Raw genomic sequence first — 17,841 nt, forward strand, 5'->3', positions numbered from 1 at the left:
TAACGATATTCATTTTTAAAAATATTCACTTTTTTTGGTATGGTGCTGGTGATTGAATCCAAGGTCGTGCACATGTTAGGAAAGTGTTCTGCCATTGAGCTATACTCCCAACCAGTAAATTCATTTTAATTAGTCTGAAAGTTGTTTTTAAATTTTTTAGTTATTAAAGTAGTTGGATAAAGAGCTTTCAACTCAATATAACAATTTGAGTACAATGCTCCATCTTGATTGATGTCACACCTTCCATCGTTCTTCTTCAGCTCTCCTAACCCCATTCTCAAAATCCCTGAAAATTAATTTCACATCTATAATCTGCCCCCTAATTTTAATGGGAATATTCTATTTTTTGTATTATGTAAAATAAATTTAAAATATGCTTTAAAGCTAAAAAAGAAACCAAAAGTGGTGGTGCACACCTGTAATCCTAGTAATTTGGGAGCAGAAGTAGAATGATTGCCAGTTTGAGGCCAGGCTTGTCTACATGACACCCCATATCAAAAAAAAAAAGAATAAGTAGATGTAAACCTTAATTACTATGAACTAGGGACCAGTAGGCAAAACAATAAAATATTAAAAATTATTATTACCAATTTACTTTCATTTCTGTTGTTTTAATTCTTCCATCCATTGGAAATCTATAAATAAAAACATATGGAAAAACTTTTATGACCTACTTTAAGTAAAACTTCATAAAGTTATTTTAAATATATATAATTTCTGTACCTGATAGTTATCCGATTTGGACTTTTGTTCAAAGTATTCAGTGTTTTCTTTTCATTTATCCTTAACTGTACATCTAGAAATTCATTACAGCTGGCGATCATTGAGACCTATAGAATTTAAGAATTTGTCCACTTAATATTAAGTTCATTTTCAACTTCTTTTTATCACATCTTATTTCTCTACATTTACTTATTTTTCATGCTGCCTGGGGACACTATGGTTTTACCAATTAATAATTCAGAGCATGCTTTATATATTATACTTAATAAGTGATGTGATTAGACATTAGAACTATACCAATTAGATTAGAAAGATTAGAAAGACAAAATTTACAATATACAACCCAGTGCCTAATGCATAGTAATAAGCACTCAATAAACACTGTTCTTTTTCGTCTTCCTTTATAGCCTTCTATATCTTATCAGTCATAATTCCAAATATTTAATAGAAAATAATGCTTCAGGGCTGGGAAGGTGGCTCAGTGGTAGAGCTCTTGCCTTACATGCTTGAGGCCCTGGGTTCGATTCCTCAGCACCACATAAGCAAAAAGAAAAAAGCCGGAAGTGGCGCTGTGGCTCAAGTGGTAGAGTGTTAGCCTTGAGCTGAAGAGCTGAGGGACAGCGCCCAGGCTCAGAGTTCAGGCCCCACAACCGGACCAAAAAAAATAAAATAAAATAAGAAAATAATGCTTCAGGTAATAAAACATTTGGATTTTATAGACTAGCTTTGTCAGATGACTAGTAAGCACACTCTGTGCTTTGTTTCCCTTATCTATAAATGGAACTAACACTTGTTCTAGTTTTCTTGTTAAACTAAAGATCAGATTAGTCATTGTTAGTATTGGGTATTTTATACTTTTTTCTTCTTTTTTTTTTTTTTTTTTTTTTTGTCGGTCATGGGGCTTGAACTCTGGGCTTGGGCGCTGTCCCTCAGCTCTTCAGCTCAAGGCGAGCGCTCTACCACTTGAGCTACAGCGCCACTTCCGGTTTTCTAGTGGTTTATTGGAGATAGGAGTCTCACGGTCTTTCCTGCCCGGGCTGGCTTTGAACCGCGATTCTCAGATCTCAGCCTCCTGAGTAGCTAGGATTACAGGCGTGAGCCACCGGCGCCCGGCTTACTTTTTTCTTCTTAATGAAGAAAATTTACATGAAAATATAAACCTTTTACCTTTCATAAAATTTTGTTCGGGTGATTTCTTTATAACAACTAACATTATCTTATATAATCCTTAGTATAATAATCTTATTATGCTAATCAACATAGGTATTTAAAATTAAATACAATCATTTCAATTTGAGATTAAAAATTTTATTTTACAAGTATCTTGTTTCACATTTATGTTTCCAGCAAAGGGAGGAAGAATCAATGTAGACAACAGGCACTAAGAATATGCCTGTTGCCAGGTGCTCTATAAGCCTAGCTACTTAGGAGGCTGAGATCTGAGGATCACAGTTCAAAGCCAGCCCAGGGGAAGAAAGTCTGTGAGACTATTATTTCCAGTTAACCATTGGATAACCAGAAATGGCACTGTGGCTCAAAGTGTTAGAGTACTAGCTTGAGCACGAAAGCTCAAGGACAGCACCCAGGCCCTGAGTTCAAGTCCTATGACACATACATACACATACATACACACTCACTCACACACACACACACACACACACACACACACATAAGGAAGGAAGGAAAGAAAGAATATGCCTGTGATGTGGCTGCTACAGGTGCAAAATTGTTCCCACTGTGACATTTTAACTTAATATTCTCATCTTTATAATCATTTCTTTTTTTCCGGACTATAATTTATACTATTTTATTTCAACTGTTACTGCTATGCTGGTACAAAAGATTTGGGGAAAGGTTGCCACAACCCTAGATTCCAAATCACTGTCCTTTACTCATACAAGATTTTCTTAATATATCATGCCACATTGTCCTGAAATCTCTCTCACATATTTGTCACTACCAAATTAATTAGCATTATCAGTTAAGTTGTAAGATAGTTATTACACCTATTTTGAGTATGTATATAAACTTTCTCAGCTCTGATAAAAATGCAACTGAAAACCAAATATATTCTAAGACATATTTCATGTCTTATGACAGAGATATCCTGAAGGGAGATATAATTACAAATGCTTTCCTTTTGGGGCTGGGAAGGTGGCTCAGTGGTAGAGTGCTTGCCTTGCATGCATGAGGCCCTGGGTTAAATTCCTCAGCACCACATTAGCAGAAAAAACAGGAAGTGGTGCTAAGGTTCAAGTGGTAGAGCACTAGCCTTGAGCTGAAGAGCTGAGGGACAGTGCCCAGGCCCAGAGTTTAGGCCCCACGACCAACAACAATAAGAAAAAGCTTTCCTTTTTACTTGTTCAATAATAAATTATATGAAGTATACATAATAGTTTCCTCTCCAATAGTTTTTATACTATATCATTACCTATTTATTGTTCTCATGAAAGTTAACTTACCAGATCTGATAAAGTTTCTTTTCCACTGATTGTACAAAATTTCTTCACTGTCTCAAATGTAATATAATACCAAGCCATCAATCTTCCTGACTCTGTAAGAAAAAAATACAAAAAATAAACAGTCTCTATATTAGCCTTAAATGATTAAAAATAATTTTAAAACTCTGCTCTTGGTTGATAATGGAGATTACAATTTAATTTTACTATGATCTAAATTTGAGTAAAAAAAAATTAAATTTTTGTTAGGTCAACAATAATTAAATTTACCAACAATCATAAGAAACATTACCTGTTGGTTTGAAATTAACATCTCCATCCATCTTTATCAAGCCCAGGGATGACAAGTCATTAAGATTTTTCAAACATAATTCTGTTCAATAATAAAAATCATTTCAGTAAAACAGGGAAATAAGGCAAAATAGTATTATTATTAAATATGCTATAGAAATGTTTCTAATAGTAACAATAGTATAAATAAAAACATTTAATAATAAAAGGAGATTTAGCACATAGAGCACTTGAAACAATATATAGATATTACCTAGTTAATTCTCAAAATAGTATTATTATTTCCATACACAGGTTGGGAAACTGAAGAGTAGAGGCTAAGTAATTTGCTCTAGGTTGAAGGAATTGTTGTGCTATTTCTTTTCCAATATGAAACAACTTGATTTTTCTTTGTTTTAAATTTTTATCAAAAAGACTTATGCTCAAAGTATATAGTCAAATAATCCTACAAAATTTGTTACAAACCCCCAGTCTTTCCCCTCCTTCCTGTTTGTACTTCATTGGACAACCACGTAGTAAACCTGTTTTAGTCGATGATTTCAGTATTTACTTCCATCTAACTGAGCACATTCACCATTTCTACCTGAATAGGAAGCCCTATTACTACAATTGACATGGATTAGTAGATCACTAATAAGTGTATTCTGCTAATTACAATTTTTAGTCTACCCCATAGTAGAGCCCAGAAAAACTAAGATAGTTCAAAGCAGAGTAAGTAGTAAAACCTATTCAATCCTAAATAAGGTATTAGTTTGTCCTCTTCCCCTCCTCTGTCTGTCTCTTTCACACACACACACACACACACACACACACACACACACACACACACACACACACACACACACAGAGTCATTAGAAGTGTTTGCTTAGGAAATACTTTAAGCAGTTTTGGCAGTTTGATAGTTTAGTTTAATGTGTTTGCTAATTAAAGCTCTTGAAGTCTTTTCTAATTTTCTTAGACATTTGTGTATATGTGCTAGTCCTGGGGTTTGAAATCAGGGCCTGGGAGTCACTGAGCTTCTGTGTTTAAGGCTAGCACTCTACCACTTGTGTGCCACAGTTCTATTTGGCTTTTCTGGTGGTTAAATGGAGTCTTACCAACTTCCTTCCCAGGATGGTTTTGGATTGTAATCCTGAGGTCTCAGTGTCTTGAGGAGCTGGGATTATAGGCATGAGACATAGGCTCCCAGTTTAGACATAATAAAGCAGCTCATTACCCATTAATCAGTCAACCAATCAAGGAAGAATGCTTACTATACTTTATGCACTATTCTAAAGGTTTATCTACTAGGTTCATAGCAGTGTATTTTCCCTATATTTTACTTAATCAGCAAATTGTGGTTTAAAAAAGCAATCTACACAAATAAAAGTTTTGGTATTGAAAGCTACTATCATGAAAAGTAAAGCTGAGAAAGGATAAAGAGAATGTAAGGTTTTTTTTATAAAAAAAACTTTTAACTCTTGTATTTCTAATATATTGCTACATAATTTCTAATATAAAGGAAGTATATAGTCACCTTGATTTTCAAAATAAAGACATTATTTTCTCCAAGAACAAGGAGAGCAACAAAAATGACATCACGAAAATCAATGTTTCTCTCAGTAAAAGTAGATTTAAATAAGCTGATACACAGAAAGACTACGCTGAGTAGCTGATATTTAACAGAGGCTTGAATGAAATAAAGGTATAGGCCATGTGAAATACTTGAGGAGTGTTTCAAGAACAAGAAACAGACTGTGTAAAAGATCTGAGTAAGAACAACTAGGTGTAATTAAAAAAACAAAAGCCAATATAGAGACAGAAGAATGAACAAGGGGAAAAGCTAAAGTGAGAAAAACAGGCAGGGATAAATCTAGTAGGATTCTGTGGGCTCTGGTGAGAATTTGCATTTTATTCTAAGAGTGAGGTGGAGTTACTGCAGGACATTGAGCAAGAAGACATAATCAAGTTTAGAACACAGCACACATTATGCTAAGGTCCTTTCCTGAGAGATTTAAGGCAGACTTCATAAAATACTACCCCAAAGTACTCTAAAACAATGGAGATGCAAAGACTTCAGAATCAAAGATTACTATAATCTGTCTGCCTTTCTGTGTGAAGCACAGTAATATTCTGCCCTTCCTAAGTTTGTAGACACTTAAAGAGTTCCTGCCATACATCCAAGAGGAAGGAATGATACACAAATAGGCCAAGAAAAATCTAACAAACTGGCCTTTCTAAGTTTCATTTTATTACCAATAGGTGATATTCATTTTAGGCAGTCATAATTCTACACAACTGTCTACCTCTCATCATACTTAAGAATAAAATCACACATTAAATAGTAAAATTCTTTTCAGAAAAAACTCTTTGGATCTCTTTGAAGGTTCCAATGGCATGTAAAACTTTGATTAAATAAATATATTATGCTTTTCTCCTGTCAATCTATCTTCTCTTATACGTATATCAGCCATGAACATTGCAGTGAGTGAGGAAAAGATACTGTTATCTTCTTTACATTACCAATTCTTTTCAGTTATATAATGTTCTTTATAAGCAAAACTTATCTATGAAAATAAGGCAAGCATGAACAATAATTCTCCCAACTTAACAAAAGATAAAATATTAAAGCTATATAGTTAGATATCCCTTGAATTATCTGATTTTGTTTATGTGTTTAATAATTATTATTAAAATATACTTCAGTTTAAAAAAACAATAAGAAAATTAGTCAATTGTGGATAATTTACAGGTATTTTTCAACAGCACATTACGAATATATAGTTATCATTGTTTCAACAACAAATTTACTTTAAAGATGATAGTTTATGACTTTATCCATCTTTGAAACTTTATTTACCACATGTGATTATCAAAGTAGACAAAATATTTTTAATGAATTCATTATTTTTCTTTCACTGAAAGACAGTCTCAACACAATGAAGAGCTAGATTATCTAATTCTAATAAGTGCCTAATATTTTTGTATTTTTAAAACATAAGCAGTAAAACACTACATGATTAATTGAATAAGAAAGCTGGGATATGACAAGAAAATATCACTGGCACAAATAGGGATAAGAAATTCATCATCAATGTAAGCTTATTTTCAATTAAAACTAGGCTACAAAATAAAAATAATTTTATTACTAAGCAGCATTCTCAAACACTATGGTCACTGTACAAATAAATAAGCCAAGTTAACATACTATACACAATATTAATCTAAATGCTAAGCTTTATTTATGTGTGTTAAAGAACTAGTTTATACTTTTATCTGAAAAGAAGTTTGCTATTTAGTAATAGTTTACAAAAGAATATGCTTACGTTCATAAAAAATTTTAGAACATGTTATTTTTGGAAGGATATTCATCTAACCTTGTAATTTTGCTTCAATTCCTTCTTTGTTCAATCCAGATTTAAAACCTGTATAAGCCATGAAAATTTATTAAAAAATTAAAATAGTGTGGATTTAACTTATCTTTTATAGGTTCAGTTTATACCATCACTTGGAGAAGAATACTAAATATCATATAGGAAAAAACAGCTTAATGAATTGATGCAATGAACTCTCTATAAATTAAAATATTTGTTTTACAATCCTTTCAATACCAATTGGCTATCTTTTACCTCTTTTTTATATTAACAGTGAACAGAACTATGTGAAATAAGAACTATGTGAAACAAATCACTTAGGTTTTACACACAATCATCTGCCAAGTGACTATTTTCTAATGGATTTTCATTCTAAAATGATCACTGGTGGCTCACACCTATAATCCTAGCTACTCAGGAAGCTGAGATCTGAGGATTGGGGTTCAAAGCCAGTCTGGGCAGGTAAATCCATGAGACTCTTCAATTATCCACCAGAAAACCAGGAATGGAACTGTGGCTCAAATGAAACAGCTCAAGGACAGAGCTCAGGCCCTGAGTTCAAGCCCCAAAACCAGCAAAAAAGCAAAACAAAACAAAAAAACCAAACCAGAATAAAACAAAAAGAATATTTCTGTGAAAGAATAGTAATACAACCATTTTGGAAAACTGTGCTATTTAGTAAAAAGTACATATGCTACTAACACAATTATACAAGTACTTTCATATTGAAGGATTATATATATATATATATATATATATGTATATATATATATAAGTTCACATCAGTATCATTTAAAATTAAGAATGTTTTTTTTTAAATCAAAGATGCTTTTAGGATGTGAAAAACCAACAAACTTGGAGAAAAGATTTGAATATATATATTTGACAAGCTTTTTACTCAACAACTTCTATATATTAACCATAAAAATACAAAAAATGTGATTTAAAAGTAGGTAAAAGATTTGAACAGGTACTTCTGAAACAAGATGTTCAAATGACCAATAGGAAAAGGTCCCAGTGCAAGTACTCAACAAGGAAATGCAAAATCAAATCAACAACTACTACTACCACTACTATTACTACTATGCTACAACTACTCCTCATATACATACTATACACAAACACAACGCAGGGCAACGACTAATATTAAAAACTAATAAAATCAATTATTGATAATCATGTAAAGGACTAGAATTCTTCTATATAGCTGTTGAAAGAGTAAGGAAAGGGTAGGAAAATTACTGTGTTTGAGTTATCTACTAAAGCTAAACGTAAGTTGTAGGTCTACTTTATTTTACTACTCTTACATAGATATACTCCAAAGAAATGAATGCTCATAACCAACAAGAGATACATACAGGATGATGGGTGCTGGTGGCTCACGCCTGTAATCCTAGCTACTTAGGAGGTTGAGATATAAGGATTGTGGTTCAAAGCCAGCCCAGACAGGCAAAGCCATGAAACTCATCTCCAATATACCACCAGAAAACTAGAAGTGGTACTGTGGCTCAAGTGGTAGAGTGCAAGCCTTGAGCTGAAGAGCTGAGGGACAGCGCTCAGGCCCAGAGTTCTAGCTCCATGACTGACAAAAAAAGGGGAGTGGGATCCATACAAGAGGAGAGTAGTTGCTAAAGTGGTAGAGTGCTTGCCTGGCAAGTATAAAGCCCCGAGTTCAAACCCTAGTACCTACAAAAAAAGATACATCCAAAAATCTTAATAGATGACTAAATTGTATATCCGCACTGGGAACAGCACAATAATAGCAAAGAACAAACTACTATGAATACACCCACTTATAATGGACTACTCTCATTAATATTATGTTGAGCAAACAAAACTAGAGAAAAAGGGTAAATATTATAAGTAAATGCTTGCATTTGTATCAAGTTCAAGAATGAAGCTAATACATTGTGATGGGAGCTTAATATTCATTTTGAAGTGGTTAATATTTGACAGGAAATTGGCATGAAGTAACCTGTGGGAAATATTCTGTATCTTGATCTGGGTGTGGTTATGCGTATATGCGTACATATGTAAAACTTCATCGATCCTATCCATAAAAGAACTAAAACAGAAAGGGATAGATGTGTGGATCAAGTGGGATAGCACCTGTCTAGCAAGCATGAGAAGAAAGAAATGCAAATTAAAATAGAACATTATTTATACATAACACTGGTAAAAATATACCCTGAAGGTAAGGCTGAACAAACAGAAAGAATAGGGCACCATCAAACAAAGTTGGTTGCTATGTAAGTCATTAAGGTAGCAATGTAGCAACAAGTATCAAATTTTAAAAATTTACCCAGTAATTCTAGATATTTATATACAAATGCATTTACACTTTGAAAAATACAAGGTTATTTTCACTTTGTTCACAATAGCAAACAGTTACTTTTCCACTTTGTTCACAATAGCAAACAATTTAAAAAGGAAAAAGGTACAAAATAGTAAACAGTGGTGATTAAAAATAAAGACTTTAGCTTGGCGCTGGTGGCTCACACCTGTAATCCTAGCTACTCAGGAGGCTGAGATCTGAGGATCACGGCTCAAAGTCAGCCTGGGCAGGAAAGTCCATGAGACTCTTATCTCCAAAAAACCACCAGAAGGGGCTGGGAAGGTGGCTCAAGTGATAGAGCGCTAGCCTTGAGCTGAAGAGCTGAGCTGAGGGACGGCGCCCAGGCCCAGAGTTCAGGCCCCATGACTGGACCCCCCCCCCAAAAAAAAACATTAAAAACAAAAAACTACCAGAAAACTGGAAGTGGCACTGTGGCTCAAGTTATAGAGCTGAAGAGCTGAGGGACAGTGCCCAGGCCCAGAGTTCAAGCCCCATGACTGACAAAAAAATAAATAAAAATACTAATATTTATATTCTGATACTGACTTTTGAACTAAGCAAATATACTCTCTAAGTAGAAATATAGATTGTTAAATAACACAGTTATTCATGGAGGTACTTTCTTTTTAAGTTGAAACAAGGGCTAATTCAAGCCAACCTTCAAACTGAGATCCTTCAGCCTCTACTTCCCAAGTGATGGAGTTACTGATGACTGCTACCACACCCTGGCTGAGATTCTTTTGTAAAAAGCCTTATATTATCCTTGGAAATCTGAAAGTTTTGAACCTGTGTTGCATTAGAATGGTATTGCAATGATTCAGGTTCTGGTATTCAGCAATCCTAATTATTTTAAGCTTTTAACTTGTTCTATAGGAAACAATGTAGGAGAACTAGATGTATCTTAGCTTGAGAGCTAGAATGAAAGGCCACAGAAATAATATAAGTGAATTTAAGTTCTTACAAAATAATGAACAGACACCAATTCAGAATAAGAGGCAGTTGACCATTTAGTATGGAAAAGATTGAAGACTTAAAAATTAACTATTTTAAATGATGTTAGGCATTTTTCTTATTTTTACTAGTTGAAGCTTTCTCTCTGGTACTATCTTTAATGGTATGAGTTGTAAAGCTCATTGAAAAGATTATAATAGAACACATAAAGTTTCCTCTTTCACCTACTCTTGCCTCTAAAAGTATTTGTGACAGTTATTACTTTTTTGTTTCTGTTATCTATTAGTTTCTGTAATCTATTTTGTGAACTCTTAGAATAAACAGAGGCTCAGTGACTTGAAAAAATTATTACTTTTCCAGGACAATGTAACAAACCATAATGAGATGGGTTTTTCAAGGCTCTGATATAAAGCAAGGTTGATCGTATCCATTCCAACGCAATATTCACATCGGTGATAGTATGTAATACTATCTCTGCGTTTAAATGTTCAATAAGATGTCTGTGCAAACTAGAGGAAAAAACTCGGCATTATTAATATGAATCTGAAAACATAACCTTACTTTTAACTTTAATTATATTCAATATGCTCAATGCTAATTTAACAATTCATGAAAGAAAACAATTTCTAAAAGTGTAAGAGAAAATCTGAAAAAGTCAATTCAACTACAAACTTCAACTTCTACTTGTTATGCCTCTAGAAGATACACTGACACTTTTAAAAAGGGTAGGAGGAAGAGTGAGCAAATGCAGTCACTATTTTCAATGTATGTTATGTAAAAACTGAACTACGTAAATTGAGGGTAGGAATGGGAAGGGGAAAAATGGGAGAGAATGCTGTAAAGGGTGACAATGATCAAGATGCATTGTATTCATAACCTGACTTATGGAACTGTAACCTCTTTGTACAAATACTTAACAATAAAATAAACTGAAAGGGTATGTGTGAAGAGTTGAATTATATCCTATTTTCCTACTAAATACTGAATACCTTTCTCTCAAATTGTCTTTTGTATTATAAAACAACATTTAAAGATTATATTCATTTACTATAAATTAGTAATTATAAATTTTCATACTTTTATATTTATAAAAGTTAATGTAATAATAGCTGGTAAGATCTTATTACAATTTAGGCCTTTTAAGCAAGGACAAAAAGCACCCTTGAATAAAATTATTCTATTGCTATTTTTAAAAAAGAATTGTTTAGTATCTTAAAATGACCTTAGTTCAACTGTTGGAAATTTTGAAGAAAATCACCTTAGAAAACCACCAAACTAAGTTTCCTTGTAATATTTAAAAGAAAAAAGACAAGTTGTATTAGCATTATTATCTTTTTAGAATTTTTCTGTATTACCTGCTTTCTATAGTGTCACTACAAGCTAACATTTGAATGTACTTGTCTCTGGTACTTAACCGAGTCATAATAACTGCAGTAGCTGTAGTGTCAAACTGAAAACAAAAAATTATACAGAGAAATTTAGTAAGGATTAAAGTGTATCACTGACACCAGTTCAATAACTCAAGACCTTCTTTTTATACTAAACAGTCCCTGTGCCTTAAAATAACAGGCTTGAAAAGACTTAAATACTGCTTCTGAATTTGAATGTTAACTAAGAATATAGTTTAAAAACCTTCCAAGAATATAATTGCAAATACCATTTTTGTTTCAAGTTAATATAATTTTTGCAATATTGAAGTCAAAACAAACCAGTAATTGGTATAGTCTATACATAATCTTATTTACCTTGTAAATTTGTGTATATATATATATATATATATATATATTTTTTTTTTTTTTTTTTTTTTTTTGGGTGCTGATCCTTGGGCTTGAACTCAGGGCCTACATGCTGTTCCTAACTACTTTTGCTCAAAGCTGGTGCTCTACCACTTGAGCCACAGTTCTACATTTTTGTGGTTTAAAACTGATAAGAGTCTTACAGACTTTCCTCACTGGGCTGGCTTCAAACAACGATCCTAAGATCTCAGCCTCCTGAGAAGCTAGGATTAGGTATGAGCCACAGATACCCAGCTACAAAGTATTTTGATACTTTGAAAAGATATTCTTCCTGAATGTTCCTTGAATGTCTATATGAATGACTTCTTTATCTAAGGATCTGTCAGCCCAGGGTGTATTTTAAAATGTATACAGTTGCTGGGCATCAGTGGTTCACACCTGTAATTCTAGCTATTAAGGAGACTGAGATCTGAGGATCACAGTTCAAAGACAGTCCAGGCAGGAAAGTCCATGCGACTCTAATCTCCAATAAACCACCAGAAAAAAACCAGAAGTGGCACTGTGGCTCAAGTGGTAGAGCGCTATCCTTGAGCTGAAGAGCTGAGGGACAGCACGCAGGCCCAGTGTTCAAGCCCCATGACTGACATATGTATTATATATATACATGTATATATATACATGTATATATGTATATGTGTATATACATACATGTGTATATACACATATATACATGTGTGTGTGTGTGTGTGTGTGTGTGTGTGTGTGTATATAGCTAACTTTAGGATTTAGTGTAGGACCCTGGGATCTATATGTTACAAAATGTCCATGACAGAAAATGGAACAGAAATGGATAGAAATGGAACAGAAAAATTGTCCCATTCAAAATAATAATAGCTTCTCTATCAGAGAAAAAAGACAAAACCCTCAAAATCAAAAACATCTTTAGCAGCATATTAATTAATAAACTATTCCTTCACAAATGGATAGGAATTTATAGAATTTAGTGTTGGAAGAATGGTATATGTCCCTATTAGTGAGGTTTGCTTTACTTCTATTCCTCCATTCAAGATTTTCATTTTAACTAAATGTTTCTACTATATCTAGTGAAATGTTAATAAAAATATACAATAGCATTTTTATGTCTTTAAAATAAGTTATAAAACATAAAATTATTGTCATTTACCTGAGGTCGGCCAGCTCTACCAATCATCTGTAGAATATCTGTTTCACTGTACTCTTCAAACATTCCTCCAGCATAATGCATTGTAGATTTTATAATTACCAAGTGAGCAGGCAAATTTACTCCCATAGCTAATGTACTGGTGGTAACTGTATCAGATTAAGGAATAAGTTCAAGCCTTACATAATTTTATTCCTTCAGGAAGACATTTTCTTATAAAAGACATACTGGTAAAAATGCAATGAACGACTCTAAGAAATTTAGAAAATGAAGGGAGAAAGGGCATTGTAATCTAAAATAAAATATACCCTAATACCAAGATTTCAAATTGCACTATTTTTAATAATATAAAAGCAAATTAATATTGCCAAAAAACTTACTATATATAGCATGAAGTTACACTGGAAGTCACATAATTTTAGGTTCTTTAAAACAATCAGAAAAACATAATGCTTAAGCTTTTTCTTCTTGAAAATAATTTTCTAAAATATTCTTAATATTCATTAGAAATATGTTTAACTTACAAAGAACTCGTAGATCTCCAGTAACAAATGCTCCTTCAATTACTTTTCTATCTGACAGTTCCATCCCAGCATGATGATAAGCAATACCATATATTAAGGTATCTGTGACAGAAATGCACAGCATTGTAGTTACTCTTAATATGTTATCACTATTTGTATCCTTTTATCTATATCTGAACATACTATTCAAACATTTTTTCTAGGCTAAGAGTCTGGCTTAGTGGTAAACTGTTTGCCTGACATGCATAAGGCCTTAGGTACAATCTCCAGAACCACCAAAAAAAGTGTGTGTGCATGTGTGTGTTTGTGTATGTGTGTGTGTATACATGCGTACTCGTATATGTGTATACATAAGCTTACCTTTCAGTTTTGAATCTCTCACAGAATATGCATACTTCTGTAACCTGTTTTAAAAACCATTAAATCATTCAGTTAGTTCTAACAACATTAAAAAACTGAAAACTTATTATTACAAAATTCACAAATACAAATACAAAATTCACAAATACAAAAAGACTTACCTAACAGCTATTTGTAAAACATAAAGAACATCTAACTTTCATATTTGGAAGTTATTAATTTATTAGCTGTAATATTAAATCTCATTTCTAAACCAAGAATTTAGAAAAATCATGTTTACACTGGAAAAATGATTATTATGTTCATAGGGTTAGAATTATGGTCTAGCCACACAACTTACCTAAAATATTTATAAGAAGTAATGTTTTAAAACCCTGTCATGGTAAGTAAACAAAAAGAAAAGATATACAAAATAAGTTTGTAAAAATATGCTCTGAGATACAGAATGTAAAGAAAAGTAGACTAAATTAGAAGAGAAGACATTAGGAAAGTCTCTTGATAATGTGAAAAGGATTTTGAGTACTTGAAAAGACTTTGGAGTTTGATAGGCTTAGTTCTTTCTTAATTAAAGCTGAGAACATCCTAATTGGTGGTTTTCCATTTCCTAGTTGCAAATATGACACTATAAGGCATCTTTTTAATATTCATAAATTTTAACAAATTCACAAGAAAATAAAAACAAAACATGAAGAGAGAACATGTTACTATTAAGCATAAATTGGGTGTAATACATGGGTATTTTAGAAATATTGTCTTTTTAATTATGAAAGGCATATGATATAGCTGATACCTGTTTACTGAGATCTGATTATGAAATTGAAGCTGATAAGCTGGGCTGTAGCTCAGTGACAAAATGCTTGTCTATCATGCTGAAGGTCTTGTTTAAGCCCCATTATTGTAAAACAGAGAGAGAGAGAAAGAGAGAGAGAGAGGAAGAAATTGAATGAAGCTGAGAAAACTAACATAAAAGTGACAAAGTGACAGAACTATAATTTTAAACCTGGGACTCTTTTCATGCTAGGATTTTATGGCTTAAAAAAACCCCAAACACTTAACAGGAAGCTATAAGCAGAAAAAGGATCCTTAAAGGGTAGAGAAAAGAGCTCAAGGAAAGGAATTTTCCTTGGGTAATTAGCAAGCAGGGGAAATGAAGAAGGAATTTAAGGCAGTGTATGTACTTCTGTTCAAGAAAATGACTATGAAGCAAAGTACTTTGTATGAACTGAATAGGAAAAATGAATCTTTACATGAACTGAATAGAAAAAATGGAATGCAAATTGGTTTGGCTTTTTGTTTCTTTTTTCTTTTTCTTTTTCTTTTGCTGATCCTGGGGCTTCAACTCAGGGCCTAGGTGCTGTCCCTGAGCCTCTTTGTGTTCAAGACTAGTACTCTACCACTTGAGCTACCTACAGCACCATTTCCAACTTTTTTGAGTAGTTTATTATAGATAAGAGCCTCATGGGGACTTTTCTGCTTGGGCTGGCTTCAAACCATAATCCTCAAATCTTAGCCTCCTGAGTGTCTAGGATTAGAGGTGTGAGCTACTGGCACCCAGCACAGATTGGTTTTAAAGAGATATATCCTATATATTTCAACTTTCTACTTTTTTTCTCCACATGAGTGATTGTTAAATTGCAAAAGTGAATATGTCAGTGTACTGCCTTAAACACTATAGAGGTTTACTGTTGTTTGGATAAAAATCCAAAGCTGTTAAGAGTGGTTTGTAGTATCCCATATAAAGTGATGCCTTGCTAATTTTTCATTCATGATAATCATGCTTTCCTACTATACAGTCAAGCCATTTTATCCTGCTTTGTGAATGCCACAAACTGTTACCCTAACCAGCAAACTGTTACCTTACCTGTGTAACGGTTTCTTTTCCTGGAGTGATTTTTAATCTAACTTCTAGTCATCCTTCAAATCAAACTTCTTAAATACCAAGACACTGGGGACTAAGGGGTTATTTTGTTTAGACTTTAAGAATGAAGAGGCTTTGATAATTAATTACCCATTGGGAGGAAGTTGAGAGAGGATGATAGGTTTCAACCTTGAGCAACCATCAAAATGATGCATAATTACGATGGAAACACTGGAGAAGGAGCTGGCTTGGGAAAAAGATTCTATTTTGAACACAGTTTGAGATGTCCATAAGATATACAACTGGATGTGAGACAGATAGATTACAGGTCTAGAGCTCAGAAAGGAAGTGTAGGCTGGATGTACAAATCTAGAAATTCACAGACATACACAAATATTATTTAAGCTTGTAAGCCAGTAGTAGAGATATGTAAGAAAGTGAAATTATAAAGAATGAAATTCAGAACTCCACCCCCATACATACAACAGAATATCTAAATTTAAGAGTTGAGTAGAAAAGGTAAGGTACTGCGAATGAGAAGCTTGCAAAATAGGAGAAAAATCATAAAAGATGGTCATGAAAGAACAGAGTCCAGTGGGGGTTTCAATAAAGTGGAAGTGGTCAAATGTGCTAGGTTCAGGGAAGATCAATTAGCAAAGGTCTACTTTGTGAAAGACTGTATCAGGATTGGATGAAAACTGGGTACAAAAATGAAGAAAGAGCTGGGCGATGATGGCTTATGCCTATGATCCTAGCTACCTACTCAGGAGGCTAAGATCTGAGAATTACAGTTCAAAGCCAGCTCGGGCAAGAAAATCTATCATTCTTATTTCCAATTAACCAGCAAAAAGCCAGAAGTGGAGCTGTGGCTCAAATGGTAAAGCACTAACCTCAAGAGAAAAAAGACTTAATGACAGTGCTCAGCCTCTGAGTTAATTCCAGATCCAGTGCCATCCTCCTCATCAAATGAACATAGGTAATTGGGCATTGGTAACTCATCTATAATCTTAACTACTCAGGAGGATGAGATATGGGATTGAAGTAAATCAGTCTGGTCAGAAAAGTCTGAAATTTCAGCTCCAAAATAACCTGCAAAAGCCAGGCTGTAGGCATGGCTCAAGTGGTAGAGTTCCAGCAGAGCATGCAAGCCAAGTAAGCTTGAGGCCCTAAGTTCAAAAGCCCAGTACCACCAAAAACAAAAGAGACACAGAAAAAGGGAAGAAAAAAGAAAGAAAAGAAATGAAGATTGCAGTATGGATAACTTTTATCTTTCAAGAAATCTGATTATAGAGTATAGTTAGGTTTCAGTAAGATTCATTTTTCTCAATCCTCAAAATTATAACTGTTACTATCTCTAACAGGGTTAGAGATATCATCTATCTATCTATCCATCCATCCATCCATCCATCCATCCATCCATCCATCCATCCATCCATCCATCTATCTGGATAAACTCGTTTTTCTTATCAAAATAATACCGTAAAGCTCTTCTATTTCCAGGGGAAAAATACATACCTTTGTTTCTGTTCCATAGTTATAATAAATTTAGTATCTTTCACAAGAACAGAAGCAGCCTGTTGTACACCTTTCCTTGTTGCACAAAACTAAAAGTGAATTAATAATTAATGTATTAATCATAATCAAAATTAAACATCACACTAAAAAATAAGCAACCAAACATCCATACCACAAGGGTCGGTTTCTGATCAGAGTATGCTCTTATAACACTGGAAATTTTGTAGTTTAATGTTAAATCAAACTTAAATTCAGTCTGGTTACTACTGCAAGGAAATCCCAGGACGACTTTCCTAAGTTTCACAGGTCTGTGGCTCTCATCCATTTTTAGACATACAGCAGGTCTTTCACCATCGGAAAGCCATTCTGCAATCTTAATAGAAATAGATGCATTAAATTTTTTTCTATTACATTTTTCAAAGAATTTTTCTATAGGTAAAATAACATAATTATTAATCACTTTAGAGTTGAAGTATTTCATGAAGTAGTTATTTTTTAATAGTTCAATGATACTTATTTGTTGATACATTGGTAAGTGCTACCAACAGCAGTATT

General features: G+C 33.4%; 1 protein-coding gene across 1 annotated transcript in view; it reads right to left on the bottom strand.

The window, feature by feature from the left end:
- The window catches only part of Hfm1 (helicase for meiosis 1), an 87,204-nt gene that overhangs the window by 32,494 nt on the left and 36,869 nt on the right, over positions 1-17,841 (bottom strand). Inside the window, exons 12-23 of the mRNA XM_070007284.1 lie at positions 17,459-17,659; positions 17,287-17,375; positions 13,914-13,957; positions 13,554-13,655; positions 13,033-13,178; positions 11,469-11,563; positions 10,489-10,622; positions 6,831-6,878; positions 3,475-3,555; positions 3,186-3,277; positions 724-830; positions 588-635 (exon numbers count right to left, since the gene is read on the bottom strand). Coding sequence (XP_069863385.1) covers positions 588-635; positions 724-830; positions 3,186-3,277; positions 3,475-3,555; positions 6,831-6,878; positions 10,489-10,622; positions 11,469-11,563; positions 13,033-13,178; positions 13,554-13,655; positions 13,914-13,957; positions 17,287-17,375; positions 17,459-17,659 — 1,187 coding nt within the window. The remainder of the gene's footprint in view (positions 1-587; positions 636-723; positions 831-3,185; positions 3,278-3,474; positions 3,556-6,830; positions 6,879-10,488; positions 10,623-11,468; positions 11,564-13,032; positions 13,179-13,553; positions 13,656-13,913; positions 13,958-17,286; positions 17,376-17,458; positions 17,660-17,841) is intronic.

This window comes from Dipodomys merriami, unplaced genomic scaffold (genome assembly GCF_024711535.1).
Source record: "Dipodomys merriami isolate MVZ:Mamm:240054 unplaced genomic scaffold, mDipMer1.0.p SCAF_7, whole genome shotgun sequence".
In the NCBI taxonomy this organism is placed as follows: Eukaryota; Metazoa; Chordata; class Mammalia; order Rodentia; family Heteromyidae; genus Dipodomys; species Dipodomys merriami.